Genomic DNA, 13664 nt, shown 5'->3' with positions numbered 1-13664 from the left:
CGGCTGCCTCTGGTGGTACTAGGTCCGGCTGGGTACGTGAGCCTGTTCCGGTATACTTCAGTTGACCAGATAAGTCGAGCCATACCGGTGTAGTTCGGTGTTGACGGAAGTGCGGTTGCACACATAACGTCAGTAAGCGCTGTTTGTGAACTCTGGGGTGGCTGTTCCTAACACCTTTCTCCTGCCAGAAGCTCTCTGGTGGGGCAGAGAGCTCGTTTAGGAATGGTAGCCTAACATCTCTACTGTGAAATGTTAAAGAACTGGCGTTTGTGACTTAGTTAAAATTGTTAAGGTGAGTTTTTCTTTCAAGCTGCAGTGGATATTGGCAAAGATTTGTTGTTAACTAGACTAAGTAGATCCAGCTTCCTGCAGTTGACAGTAGTTAACTGTTTAATTTTTATGAAAGCTAAACTTTTTTGCCCCTTTAGCATAATCCAGTTTAATACTTGATCAGTGCAACTGGAGCAATGACTTCTTTCTTTTTTCTCCTTCTGATTTTCCTCCTGTCGAGTTACTCTTGACTTCCCTTAAAGACCTGGATCTGCTGCCTTGGTGCTGTAGTTGCAGCTTAACTTTTACATCAGCTAGAAAACATGAGAGCCTGAAACAATTTGTTGAACTTGCAATCTTCTGGTGGGACTCTTGCAGACACTTCGGAAAGATCCCGGTTAATTCACCAGCAAATGGGTGGGAGTTCATCCATCACACTGTGCTTGCATATGCTGTGCTATCTTAGTGCTACTTGGAAAACCGCACGTTCTGCTTTTCCCCCACCTGCACCCCAACTGATGACCGGCAGGATGGACTCCGGCCTGCTGCATTTTCCTCAGGAGGCTGGAAGTAGCTGTCAGGACATGCGGTGAGCCCGAAGAATTAAATTGCTGCCCCCTGTGCAGGAAAGAGTTCAAAGTGCACTAAAATACAGTGTTTTCTCTTAAAAGTACTGGCATTCTGTGATCAGTTACCTTTTTGGGGCTCACCTTGAGAACTTCCGCATGGCAGCGTTGATTGCTTTCTCTATAAAAACCAAGCAGCACACTTGGCCTTAGTACTGCAAAAAACTTAAGCATATGACATTTCAGTCAGGTGAAGAGTCTCAACAAAGTCAGCATGCTTAACTTTGTTCATGTCAAGTTTAGTTGTTAGATTCTTCCTCCTGAATAAATCTGCACGTGGTTTTAGTGACTCTTCTCTTGAAATACCGTCATTTATGGTTTTCAAGGTAGAATATTCTAATTCTTGGAAGAAGGTGATGTTCATTCTAGTAGTTTTTCTACAGCTCTGGCTTCTTAATGCTGTGTTACTTCAAGGTGTGCAGCATGCTCTGCTGCGGTCTTTGATAAGCTCTTGAATTGGCTTCCCTTTAAAGCACAGAGGTCCAGTTGGCTAGCACATGCTTTTCATAACAGGACTCCAGAGTCTTCCTGCATCTTCCCTCTCTCCAGCGTAGAGGTATTATTGTAATAGATGAATAATGCTGCATTTATGATGAATTTAAGAAATTGCTTCTGTTCCTTTTAACCCAGGTAAGTTTGTCTTAGTAAATACTGACGGCATAATCGGGGTTGACTACTGGAATTTTTTTTTTTTTTTTATTATAAAGTCTTCAGATACGTCTTTTCAAAAAGAGGTTGTGCTGTACTGTATCTCATTTTTCATATTCAGACTCTGCTGTCTCCTGTTGGTATCTAATATAATAATGTTTTTGAACATTCAGTAAAATTATTGAGCGTTAATTTTTTTTGTTTATAATCTCTTTCAGTGGAGAAACAAGATACAACAAAGACAAGATACTGCAAGGTTAGTATCAGTTATTCTGCTAACTTGTTAGAGATGGAAAATTATTCTTCCCTGCAAAATGTGAAATCCTGTAACCAACTGCTGAAATGTTAAGTATTATTATGGAATAATATTGTAAGATTAAGAGACTTTATTTGTAAGCCAGGATGTTAGCTTGATAGCTTTACAGAACTATGAAGATTCTAAGTTGGTCTCCACAGAATATCAACAAATAGTGATGCATTTCTGGTATCAACAGGAGTGTTAGAATAGTTCCTTTTCTAAAGGGGGTGTGGGAAGTTACCTGTAATCAAATAAAGCAATAGCAGCACCTGTTACTAAGGATGCCAGAATGTCCCATAGCACTGTGTTAAATCTCAGTAGTATGAAGCCTGGGAAACTGGCTTCTGGGGCTCAGAGGAGAAGTGAGAGCTGCAGCTCTGGTGAAGAACCAGCCAGGTGCACATTTGTCCAACGGAGTTGGTAAGGAGCTGCAGAAGGATGGATAAAGGTCGTGTTGTAATGGAGGCTATTGTCTTAAGAAGGCAACTCAAATTCTGGACTTCTGGTGTCCTGTCTTTTGCTACTGGAAGCATATAAATGATGGTGCATTTGCTTGGTGAAAATTGTTTTTGTCGTTGTTCTGGATCTGATAAGAATTGCACACACTCTGCTTTGACTTCCTGCAAAAGTAAAATAGGTGATACAAGTGTGGGCATAGCAATTTGTTACAGGTTTACCCCTCTGCCACAGTTCTTGGTTCTCCTACAGACTCTGAGCTGTGACAGGAGCACACCTTTTTCGTTCAAGTTGGATTACCAAAGTGCTGGTTCTCTCAACGCTGCCCTAGAGGTCTGTGACCAGCTAGTTTCACAGACTACTCTGGCTGAAAACAATTTTTGGAAGGGTTGCTGCTTTTCTGCTAGGTTTGTTCCATCAACATGCTTGCTATACAGCTGCATGAGCATTAGCGTCAATGTGCGAGGTGGAGTAGGGGAGAGGAAGACACCACAGCAGATTGTGTTTACATCAACTGTAAAATTCTTGTGAAACTGTGTCTTTGGCAAAGAGCGTGTGCTGTTTTCCTCATTACACAGAATGCCTTCTTGTTGCCTCATTTCTTCAGGGCATTGTCAACGTTAGGGAATGGGGAGGAGCCGGCATTTTGTATTTGTCAGGACTTGACTCTCCTGATGTGTGTGTTTTTTCCATATATGTATTTTAGTATCAACATCACTATCTCAACTGTATTGTCCTTTTTCTTATTTACAATCAACAAACCTGTTTCTAGAGTTTCAGTTTCAGTTGTAAGATTCCTCTTGCAGGAAGCCTACCAGTGACCATTCTAAAAAGGACAAGTGACTTGAAATGACTACTCACGTTTAGAAAATGTAGGCCTCTGTTTTATGTTTAAATTTGTCATATGTATACATTAATATAAATATCATCGATAATGATCCTTCTGTCTTCCTAGCCTGTACTCCCTTTTTTCATACAGTTTGTGTGACTGAGTTTATGGAAGACCAGAGGAACAGTGGCTTTTACTAATGGTTGGCTTTCCTGAAGGAGAAGCGTTTTAATATGACTGAGCAGGTGCAGGTTCTTTATTGCTGCCATGCTTGCTCAGCTGCCAAATGATCTAAAATTTCCATGTCTTAATGTTGATGGGTTTTTATTTTGTAGGTCAAGGAGTGGATGAGCCGCTCTCTGCAACTGGTTTCAGACAAGCGGATGCTGCTGGTTTATTTCTCAGTAATGTGAAGTTTACTCATGTCTTTTCAAGTGACCTCCTTCGAGCAAAGCAGGCAAGTGCTTCGTGAGGCAACTGAATGTAAATACTAGCTTCAGAATTTGGCATTTATTTGCTATTGATGATGCAAAAATAATACAGTGACGGAGAGCCAAAAGCTATTTTGATGGACTTAGAACTGCAGTTTGAGTTGTGTAGCATTCAAGAAGGCCTCTGAGTAAGGAAATTTCAATGGGAACAGCTCAGTTAGGAAGCGATGAAGGCCAGCTTGCTTTGCAGGATGTCATGCAGTGTTGTTCTTATGGATTTGCCGTTCTTTTATGTGTGCATAGGTTCTTGCTAAAGGAGTAATCGGGACTTAGAGAAAACACAGACTGAAGTCAGTTTTTCTTTGAAGAAGCAAAACAAATTGGCTGTGATACTGTTGTACTGTGTTATGCATTGCGGCCGTGTGCTGTGTTTTACTGAGGAATGCAGACCAGTATAGGCAAGATCAAGTTTTGCTGTAAAGGCAGTACAAGGATCGTTAAATGTGCAGAGGTTGCTGTTAGGCAGGAACGTAATAGCACACCTCTCACCCTGATGCACTATTTTAATAGGTTAATTAAAGAGGAAGAAATGTTAATTACTGAGTGGGATTACATGTGATTTTGTGTGCAAGATTATGGAATACTCAAAAAGTTAGGGAAACAGAACTGTTAGAGATAGAGGCATAGATCAGCTATTCTAGGAAGGTCATGTCTCCTGTGGAAGCCCTATCCTTAATTCCCTTTTCTGTTACTGATGCTGTGGTTTCAGGAGACGTGGGCTTCACGTGATTGAAACTACTAAGCGATTCTTGATAGCCCTGCTGGTTGCTCGCTTTTTGCTCTGTTGTCCTGCTACAAAAGTCTGAAACCTTGCTGTAAACCAGATCAACAAAATCTAGCATAAATCCCCTTTTTTTTCTTAAAATGTACATCATCAACATTGCTCATCTCTTCTGCAGCACAGTCCCATAAACTGCTATAGCAGCACAACTTAGGCAGAAAACAAACTAGAGAGACAGGGAGGGAGGAGTGCAATAATTAGATATTTTTAAGATGCATAATAACTGCCTGACAAGTCACTTCCTTTAAGTGTGTGAATGGCAGTGATTATATTTAAAAATATTAATAGTGCTTTATAACGTTCATAAGACTGTGCTATGTGCCTGCCTTAGGAGAATTGTTTTTGAAAGCTCGGCTGCTTGAGAGCGAGGTTGGTAATTTTTTTCCTTATATTAGAGATAGCCTTTTCCATGAGAAGCATTTGCACTCTCATAATGTAGAAGACAGACCTGAATCTGTCCTTTGCATAACGGAAATGTGTTTTGCCATTTGTTTGACAAGCTATCCAGACTTTGTGGAAGCTTTTCCAAAGATGTGTAAAGCTGCAGTTTCCATTTGCTTGGAACTCCCCTTTTTGGCAGCTGCAAATCTATGAAGAAGTGTCGTTTACTACGCTGTCACTACTACGCTGTCACTTCATAGCTCAAGTATGAGAGGAATGTACAAGTTCCCTTGCAAAAGAGGAAAAAATGTTTTTTAAAGAAACTGTTAGTGGTAAAGTTTAGTTTTCCTTGCAATGTCTCCTGCATCAGCTGTAGTCAGGGTGTGTACTGGTTACCGGAACCATGAGTGGTACATGGTCCTCTGGCTACTGCCCGTGGCTGACAGCTGAACGTTCAAGCCTCAGCAGGATGGGAGAAAACAGGGATGTGTGCAAAGAGAGTTGTACTAGCTGGGCAGGAATTCTGAGAGCTCCAAGAGATGCAAAGTGAGCAGGTATAGGAAATGCGGAGAGAGACTTTGCAGGGAAGCCTGTTTGAGAGAATAAGCCGAGGAGGGAGGGTCAAAGACTAGCTCCATAACTTAGCAGCGTAGAAGAGAGCAGGCAGACCTGCAATGTGAAAATAAAAAAAGACTAGTTGGACAGACTGGGATGTGGTGTGAACAGGGCATAACTCTAAGACTTGTAAGCTTAAGAGAGCATAACACATAATCCCCCAAAGTCTGCAGGGGAAGATGGGGCCTTCTGTGAGATGCTCATGCCGTTGAGACAAGAACTCTGCAGCAGTGAAGGTAGTTTCAGGACTGGGACAGGCTGGGTCCTGAGAAGGACGAGAGAAAATCTTTGGGTCTTTTCCATGTGTAAACTGGGGCTAATGTCCCTTCTCTCACTGTGGTATTGTGAAGATTCAGGAATGTTTCTGAAGCATGCTGGTATTCTAGTGGTGGATAGTGCAGGAAAGATGTGAGGAAGTTAATCTCTTCTTCGGAGCAGATTTTGGTTTCAGCACAGTAAATGAGGCTTCATGTTTAATATTTAGAGTTCAGAGTATGAATTAGTGCTCAGTAGGTGAATGTTGTCTATTCTGCATGCTGAATGAGATCTCAGTCCTGGAGAAATTTCAGGATATAATCATATAATTAACTATGCTATTCATATATACAGGGAAGTTGATTCAACCCCATCTGAATTGTGATACTGTTCTGTGACAGAAATGTAAAGTTGCAACATAAAGCCTTTCGTAAGCAATACATTAAACAGGTCATAAAATCTTGTTAGTACAACAAGGCTGCTTATTATTTGCCAGAATCCAAGGAGCCTTTTAAAAATGAGTTCTTTGAATGTCAGTTCGACTGGATGTGGACATTTGCACAAGACTTCCAGCTGATGTTACCAGTCAAAACTGTATGCGAATCCAGTAGAGCCTTCACACTTTGTTGCATATAAGAACAGGAGCAGGTTAGCTGCCCTTTAGTTCCCATTATTGGCTGTGGCAGCCCGACCCGTGTATAATATCCAACACGCTAGAGCCTGTATTAGGCAATACTTTTTCCAAAGCGGTATCCGAATTTCCTCTTGATCAGTTGTCTTGCCCTCCCTGCACCCCCAAAATCATACGCTTCCTTGGAAGAAAAAAAGATATGTAGCACAAAACTCAAGACATCCAGACTGTTTGTTAAAAGCAAACTAAGGCCTTTGGGTTTTTCTCTGTCTCTTCGCCGTGCTGTCAAAAGGCAGGTGAACACAATAGGCTAGATTATTTTTTTTTCCCCAAGTGTATCATCCAGTGCATTTCTCCCTCGTAACATCGAGGCTGACACTTCAGTCTGTTGCCAGCAAACACCCTCCTGCCTCTTAAATGCTTCAAGAATGTTTGATTTCTGAGATGCATTAAGTAGCCACTTGCCAGAAAGTAATTTCATTTGTTAGATGCTATGTTTTTCGCGGTTGGATTAACTGATCAGTTTTTAGGAACGTACTGCTTGTGAGTCTGACCCATGTACTACATGTAAAGAACATGTCGGCATGATTGCTTTGTGAGTGGCAGTATACTCAAGAGAAGATGTGGCTTTTATCCCAGTAAATCCTGCTGCCACCATGTGTTCTGCTGCCTGCCTTTCATGGGTGCTAAGTGTCTTCAACTGTTCTGGACTCTGAATTGTGAAAGAACTTTCGGAAGATTGCAGCTTTTCTGCTATGGCCTGACACAGGCCATATATCCAATTCTGACAGACACTACTAGCTGAAAAACTTTTTATCTTGTTTGTTTGTGTTGTTGGGTACTAATAATGTGATTCACATTGGCTGTGGTGGTGTAAGATGGTCTAGCTATCCCATAAGAAAACAGCTGATTGATGTGACTGTATGTTCACTTTTTAGACTGCTGCCACAATTCTAGGAAAAAATAAGTTTTGCAAAGATTTGGAAATCAAGTATGATGCAAGACTTCGAGAGAGAGTGAGTGCCAAAAGAGTTTGTTTTAATATTGAACGTTGAACAACTTGAAAATGTAACTTACTGCTGATGGATATCTTGGCTTATTAAATGGTAAGATTTAACAGTGGAGAGCACTATTTGATGTGTTTTTAATCATTGAAAACTGAACTCTTCACATCAGGTACTATAAAACGTTCGCAGAATTGTGACGCAAAGCCGAAATTTAGTGATTAGTGCTGTAACTGTGATGCTTTAATGATTTAACTAAGGTAAGATTTACATGTAGAGGCAATATCTTAAATGTAATAAAAAGCTTAGCTCTGTTTTCTAACCCCATATGTAAAGTGTTAAAGATATTCCCTCTGCTTGCCTTCTCTATCCTGATGGCACAACCGATGTTGGCTTTTTAGCTGTTTATACCTTTTCATTTCCACAAAGACTACTGGAAAGCTTTCTGCTGTCCGTGGAACAATCTGCTTTCCTGATTAGTCTCTCTGCCTGATAACAGGCATAATTGTACCTCCCGTCTGTTTTTAAGTATGTCTTGATCGGAATAAACTCAGATGCTGCCTGTTTCTGCTAATATGAATCACCCTTCAGATGCTACGCTGAGAGTGTCAGCTGAATTTTAAAGAAGGAAATGCTACAAAACCAAAAGTGGGTTGGCATATTGCCAGCAGGCAAATAAGCGTTTAAGGAGCAGAACATGGTTGTAGCATTTCCTATTTGGATCTTCTTTTTCTGTCAGACATGCCAGTTCTTCCCCTGAAATCAGCGAGTTAAATGCCTCCCAAACTTCTTTAGTTGCTTTACCACCTGATGTTTTTGAAAATACTACAGTTTGTGGTACAGAATTTTGGAAAGAATAATCTTAAGTCTCTGTTACGCTTTTTTTTTCCCCTTTCATAGTGTTTGTATGGATGTATAGAAATGCCAATACAGTGTCTGCAGGCCACAGGTTGTAAGTCACTACTCTGGATAGCTGGAATTAAGTTTGAATTGCCTGAAAAGAAGCAAAGTCCTTTGAAAGAACATATGTCATTGACCCTATTAAGAAAGTTTTATTCTCTCATGCCTTGCTTTCATGAGAGAAGTCTGGAAAAATCTTTTAAGATTAGGATTTCATTTTCAGCAGCTTCAGAGCACTTACTTCTTCATGTCTCTCTCCGTGTTCTTAAACTGCCAATATTTTGCTTTAGAGAAAGGGATCAAGAGGCTGAAGTAAATGTGTTTCAGTACATTTAAATTCTGAAGGCTGTAATAAATTAATTATTATGGCATCTAATTGCATATCCACAGCAAGTGGATAGTGACATAGAAGTCAAAAAAGCCTCAGTAATGAGTATGTGTCTGCATCCTAGTCATCAACATCTAGATTTCCGGAATGTGTGTAACTGAGCCTTTTGACAGTATAGCATCAGTTCTTACTTTCTCAAAATACTCATCATAACTGCAGCGGTTTCTCTGTCTTTGGGCGTTCCAAGGAAAGACCAAAGCTTTCCACTAGAATATATTTTTCATGTTAGTAGTAGTGAAGTATTAATCTGGTTTACCATTGTTAGAGATGTGCCTTGGAAAGATCTCAAGGTCAAAAATGGTAATGCACATCCAAGTATATCTATCTTGTAAGATACATTACAGATGGTAAATACTACGTTTTATGATGGGACTTCTAGTGATCCAAAATAACCAGCTGGTATATATGGGTTCTTACTACTGTTTCTCATATGGGCCTTGTATTTGGAGGTCGCAGGAATAAGCATGTCATTGAAGATAGTTAATTGCATGTTCTCTGAGTCTATTAGCATATGTTTTTAAGATCTCTTTTGCCTTTATTGTTTTCTGAAAACACTGTCCACAGCAGTAATGTATGTCCTGAAAAAGTGGGGGGATGCCTTATTGTTTATTTTTAATAGGTAGAGTACTTGGGGTGTATTTTGGTTTGGTGTTTTTGTTTTTTTTTTTAAATCTTTGTCTTTTTCAAAAATTCTGATTTTAAAATGGACTCCTCTGTTGTGGAGATTTCAGAGGTTTGTAGAGAAGATATTTGTTTCTTACTTGTGAAAAATAATTCTCTGTAGTCTTTCTGCAAACGAAAAGTAAATGAAGTTTAGCCTCACGTGAACAGCTACATACAGAGGTGTTTGCAATGTAACCTCAGTTAGAAAGGCACTTGGATTTTGTATGCTCAGAATGAGTGTCAAGAATGTAGGAAAAAATCTCAAGGCAAAGATCAGGCTGAAGGTAGTGTTTTGGATTTTAGTACTTTAAATGAGATGCTGCTCTTAATGTATTTCTCTACCCAGCATATATATCTACTTTAACTTAAGTGGCAGATATAAAGATACCTCCTCCCCCAGTATTGGAATAAAATGAAAAAGGTAGTTAAGCCTGCACGTTACACTTGAGAATCCAAGAAAACAAAGCTGTTAAGAGATGTTCGCGTTGGAAGCGGTACTGGAGACTTGATGTATCTTGCTAAACCCGCTCTTTGTAACTTGCCTCTTACAGAAATATGGTGTTGCAGAAGGAAGGCCTTTGACTGACCTCAAGGCTATGGCAAAGGCTGCTGGAGAGCAATGTCCTTCATTCACGCCTTCTGGAGGGGAAACACTGGATGAAGTATGGTATTTATTTATTTATTTGTGCTCTAGTTTCTAGGCCGTTTCATCAGTGCAGATGGAGCTATTGCATACTTAGGGACATCTTATTGAGAGGTTAGCCCAACCAAAGGTAGTTACTTTCCAAGCTAAAAACACTACCTGACGTGATTGCAGTGGCTGCCAAGTAGGGAATCTCTTTAGAACTAAAATACTGATTCTGAGACTGACTCCTCATGAAACTCTCGTTTGCAGAAGGATGATGGCAATTACTCTCAACCTTGGCTTTGGAGGACAGAGGAGTTTTTACAGCATTCAGTAACTTATCATTGATTTCTGAGACTTGTCTGTGATAAATGTTTATCTTTTAACTGAAGTAGTTATATCTCAGATTTCTGAAAGCCGAAGCCTCTTGCATTCTTCACAATGTACTCTTCTGACCTTTCTCTTTAGGTAAGAGAACGTGCAAGGGATTTTTTTGAGTTTCTCTGTCGGCTAGCTGTTGAATTGGAACAGAAAGAGCAAGACATGCATGGTGCAGCAAGCAGAAGCTCAGGAACATCTGAAGAACAGTTAGTTTTCCCTTGGACAAACCACTGCAGTGAAGCAGAATTTAGCTCTGGTAACGGTGGAGCTTCTAAAATATTAGATGCCAATATATTAGTGGTGAGTCATGGAGCCTACATGAGGAACTGGATTGGTTATTTTGTTTCGTATCTCAACTGTACTTTACCAACAAATTTAACAAAGTCTCAGTTGTCTTCTGTCAGTCCCAATACAGGAGTTAGTCACTTCGTTATAAAACTTGAAAATGGAAATTTGTTAAAACCTGAAATCACATGTGTTTGTCTTAATCAAGACTCTCACTTAGTGGATGTGGGAGCTGAATGTGTAGCTCCAAAAGTGTTTTAAGAGTCTTTGTAGGGGTAAGTGGTTTTAGATTACCATTATACTAAGCTTGCGAAAGGTATCTGTAGTAATTACTGAGATTGACTGGAGTTATTGACACTAAACTGCAAAATTGAAGACATGCAACTGCTTACCATCTTAAAATAACACAATTTGCATGGTCCTAGCGTGCGATATAAGTTGGCACTAGAGGAGTAACACAAATGTTCTTTATGAACAGAAACATACTTCAGTCACTTGCGTGTCTGCTCCTAGAGTGCGTATTTTTAAAAACTTCTTTTGATTAGTCCATAATTATTTTGGTTATCTCCAGGTGAAAGAGTTGGGGAGGGGAGAGGAATGGTGCCTCAAAGATGAGCTATACTGTATTCTTGTTTTACTACAAAATGCTATATTGTAATATTAAACATATATGTTGTCTTAAAATAACTTTTTTGAATGCAATAGTATAACCTAAAAAGGAGCGTTGCCTAGTGGAAAAGGTTTGGTACAGAGTCAGGGGACATGTTCCTGGCTCTGATACTAAATAGCTGTGAGACTCTGGGCAAATCTCTTTTCCATCTGTAAAATGGGGATGATATACCTACCTCGCAGGAGTGTTTTGTAAGAAATTGTTAGTGTTGTTGAGACCGCTGTTGAAGAGCACTGTACACAAACAAAGTATTTATTTTTAACTGTAAGCAGGATGAGGAACCTCATATGCACATAGTTGAAGTAACGGTCTCTCTTCTTAAAAGGAACCTTCTCAATAGGGTGAGTTGTACCCAACTAGAATTCTGTTGTCAATTGCCGTCATACACTCGACGGATGAATATTTTTGCCTAGAATTGGGCAAGTTTGATTGCTTGATGATTGCTTATAGTTGCTGTTAGTACTGCATTCTTTCCCCACTGGGGTGTTTGTAGTGTTACTGTGTAAGCTCATCTGACTTATGTTATTTATAATATCCACATACTTTTTCTTCATTTGCATATTTTAAGCCTGTTTAAAAAAAAAAATAAAAATTAAAGGCTCCTGAAGAGAACTCCATTTCATCTGTATTTCTTTTGGGGTAAAAATCTTTGTTAATATTACTCTATGAAGCTTTGCTCAGATCATAAAACTTCCATTTTCTTTTCTGAAAAACCCCAGGCTGGTCTTTTACTGTGAAAAAGAGCCCTTTTTAGGGCTGATGGATCAGTGCTATCTTGACTTTTACCTGGAAGAACCACTGATGTTAAAACGTTAAGGACATACTTAAATTGCTTGCAACTGTACTAAATTAACTGTTTGACTGAAGTTTTAATTTTTTGTAATTTTTAAAAATATGCTGTCCTGTGTACTTCAAACTACTTGGCTTCTTTGCCTTGAGGCAGCGACTTGAATTTTGAGGAGGAAAAAGAGGTTGCTATTGTTTCCCTGGAGAGGTGGGTAGCTATACTTGACTGTGGCCTTACTAAAAAACAGCAACAGAATTATTTAATCGGGCTGTAGTGACTGTACTTCACTTCTTTCATTGCTGTGCAGCAGGAAAGTTCTCACGATTGCTACTTGAACACAGAACGGGGATCTCCTTCCGTTCTCTCCACTGTTTGCTGAATGCTAATACTGCTAGAACGTAGAGGAGGAAGCGGGAAGTGTTCAGCCCTGAGGTGACCAGAGGTGGGCTTCTAAGGTAGTGCTCTCCAGAACCTGGAAACGAACCTAAGGCTTTTTACTTGCAGAGGGGCTTGTTTACCTAGCAAACGACCATGAAACCATCTGCTGCTGTGTCTGAAAACTAGTCTACAGAGAGTAAAGCAGCTTACCTGATGTGTAAAGATGAATACTAGTAACTGGTGTCAGCAAAGATTGGTCTTTCAACCTCTAACACGTTATATAATGTGAAGGACTGGACGCTTACTTAAGTTGGGTTGGCAAATTTAAATTGGAGTTTTATACTGAACTTCTGGATCGATAGGCTAAACTTGTTACTTACTGGTCAGCTGGCTTCCTTTCATTTCTTTACAGACAGAGAGGAAAGCCGCTTCGTTATGGCTCCTCTTTCCCCCATATGAGGCAGTTCATAAATGTACAGGTGTATCTGGGCAAATTTTTGTGACTAGGGGTTTTCCAGCAATCAGGAAATCTTCATAATACAGAATCCTGGGAAACTTAAGATTCCTCGATAACATAAAACCAAGCTTTGGTCAAAGTGGCTCTATTTCAAGTTTAATTTTTTATAAGCAGCCTTTGTTCAAAACAAAGGTATTCTTAAGCAAAGTGTTTCAGTGTCATTCAGAAGTAAAAATTTCTGAATTCATATAGTCACAATACAATGTTTAGAAAATGAGTAATTTTTTTTTTTTTTTTTCCCTGAGAAAGCCAGCCAACTGGAAAAGTCCTTGGTAGTAATTTTGGAAACTTCTGAAGAAAATTGTAAGCCTTTTTTTCTTTAGGTCTGTGTATAGTACTGGTCTTTTTAAGTTTTTGAATCAACACTGAGATTAAAACTTTCTTCTTGCTCTTTTAATAAAGTGACTCTTGTACATTTGTACAGCAATTCCGTACAGTTTATTGGGATCATGGGAAAGGAGAGCTGCAGTTATAGATGGTTCTGTTAGGAATAGTAGCAGAACATAAATATTTGAGGGATTACTCAGTAGTGGGCAATGAATGTTTTGTCCTTGTGAAATGCCAGTCTCTAATTAGCAGCAGGAGACAAGGCCCTAAGTACAGGGTGCCTTTTCAGCAGTAGCTGCCAAGATGTAAGAGAGGCTGTGAAAGCAGATTGAGCTGTTAAACACGTTACCAGGATGATAAGAATTTCAAGTGATAAGAAAAAGGTACATTCCTTTTGAATACCTTTGTAGGAAAATAGTGCTGAAATAAATGTTAGAAACATGTCAGCTTGCCCACGT

General features: G+C 39.6%; 1 protein-coding gene across 1 annotated transcript; it reads left to right on the top strand.

Annotated features, from left to right (window-relative positions):
* The first annotated feature begins 800 nt into the window (after nucleotides 1–800).
* Nucleotides 801–11809, top strand: LOC103917247 (chromosome unknown open reading frame, human C12orf5). The gene is made up of 6 exons (XM_009324361.1): nucleotides 801–859; nucleotides 1763–1800; nucleotides 3463–3584; nucleotides 7220–7297; nucleotides 9788–9898; nucleotides 10330–11809. Exons 1-6 carry the CDS (start codon nucleotides 801–803, stop codon nucleotides 10786–10788), a joined length of 867 nt encoding a protein of 288 aa, XP_009322636.1. The 3' UTR covers nucleotides 10789–11809.
* Nucleotides 11810–13664: the final 1855 nt, after the last annotated feature.

This window comes from Pygoscelis adeliae, unplaced genomic scaffold, assembly GCF_000699105.1.
Source record: "Pygoscelis adeliae isolate BGI_AS28 unplaced genomic scaffold, ASM69910v1 Scaffold65, whole genome shotgun sequence".
Taxonomy (NCBI): Eukaryota; Metazoa; Chordata; class Aves; order Sphenisciformes; family Spheniscidae; genus Pygoscelis; species Pygoscelis adeliae.
Note: the sequence above shows the minus strand (reverse complement) of the source record. Positions and strands in the feature narration are given on the sequence as shown.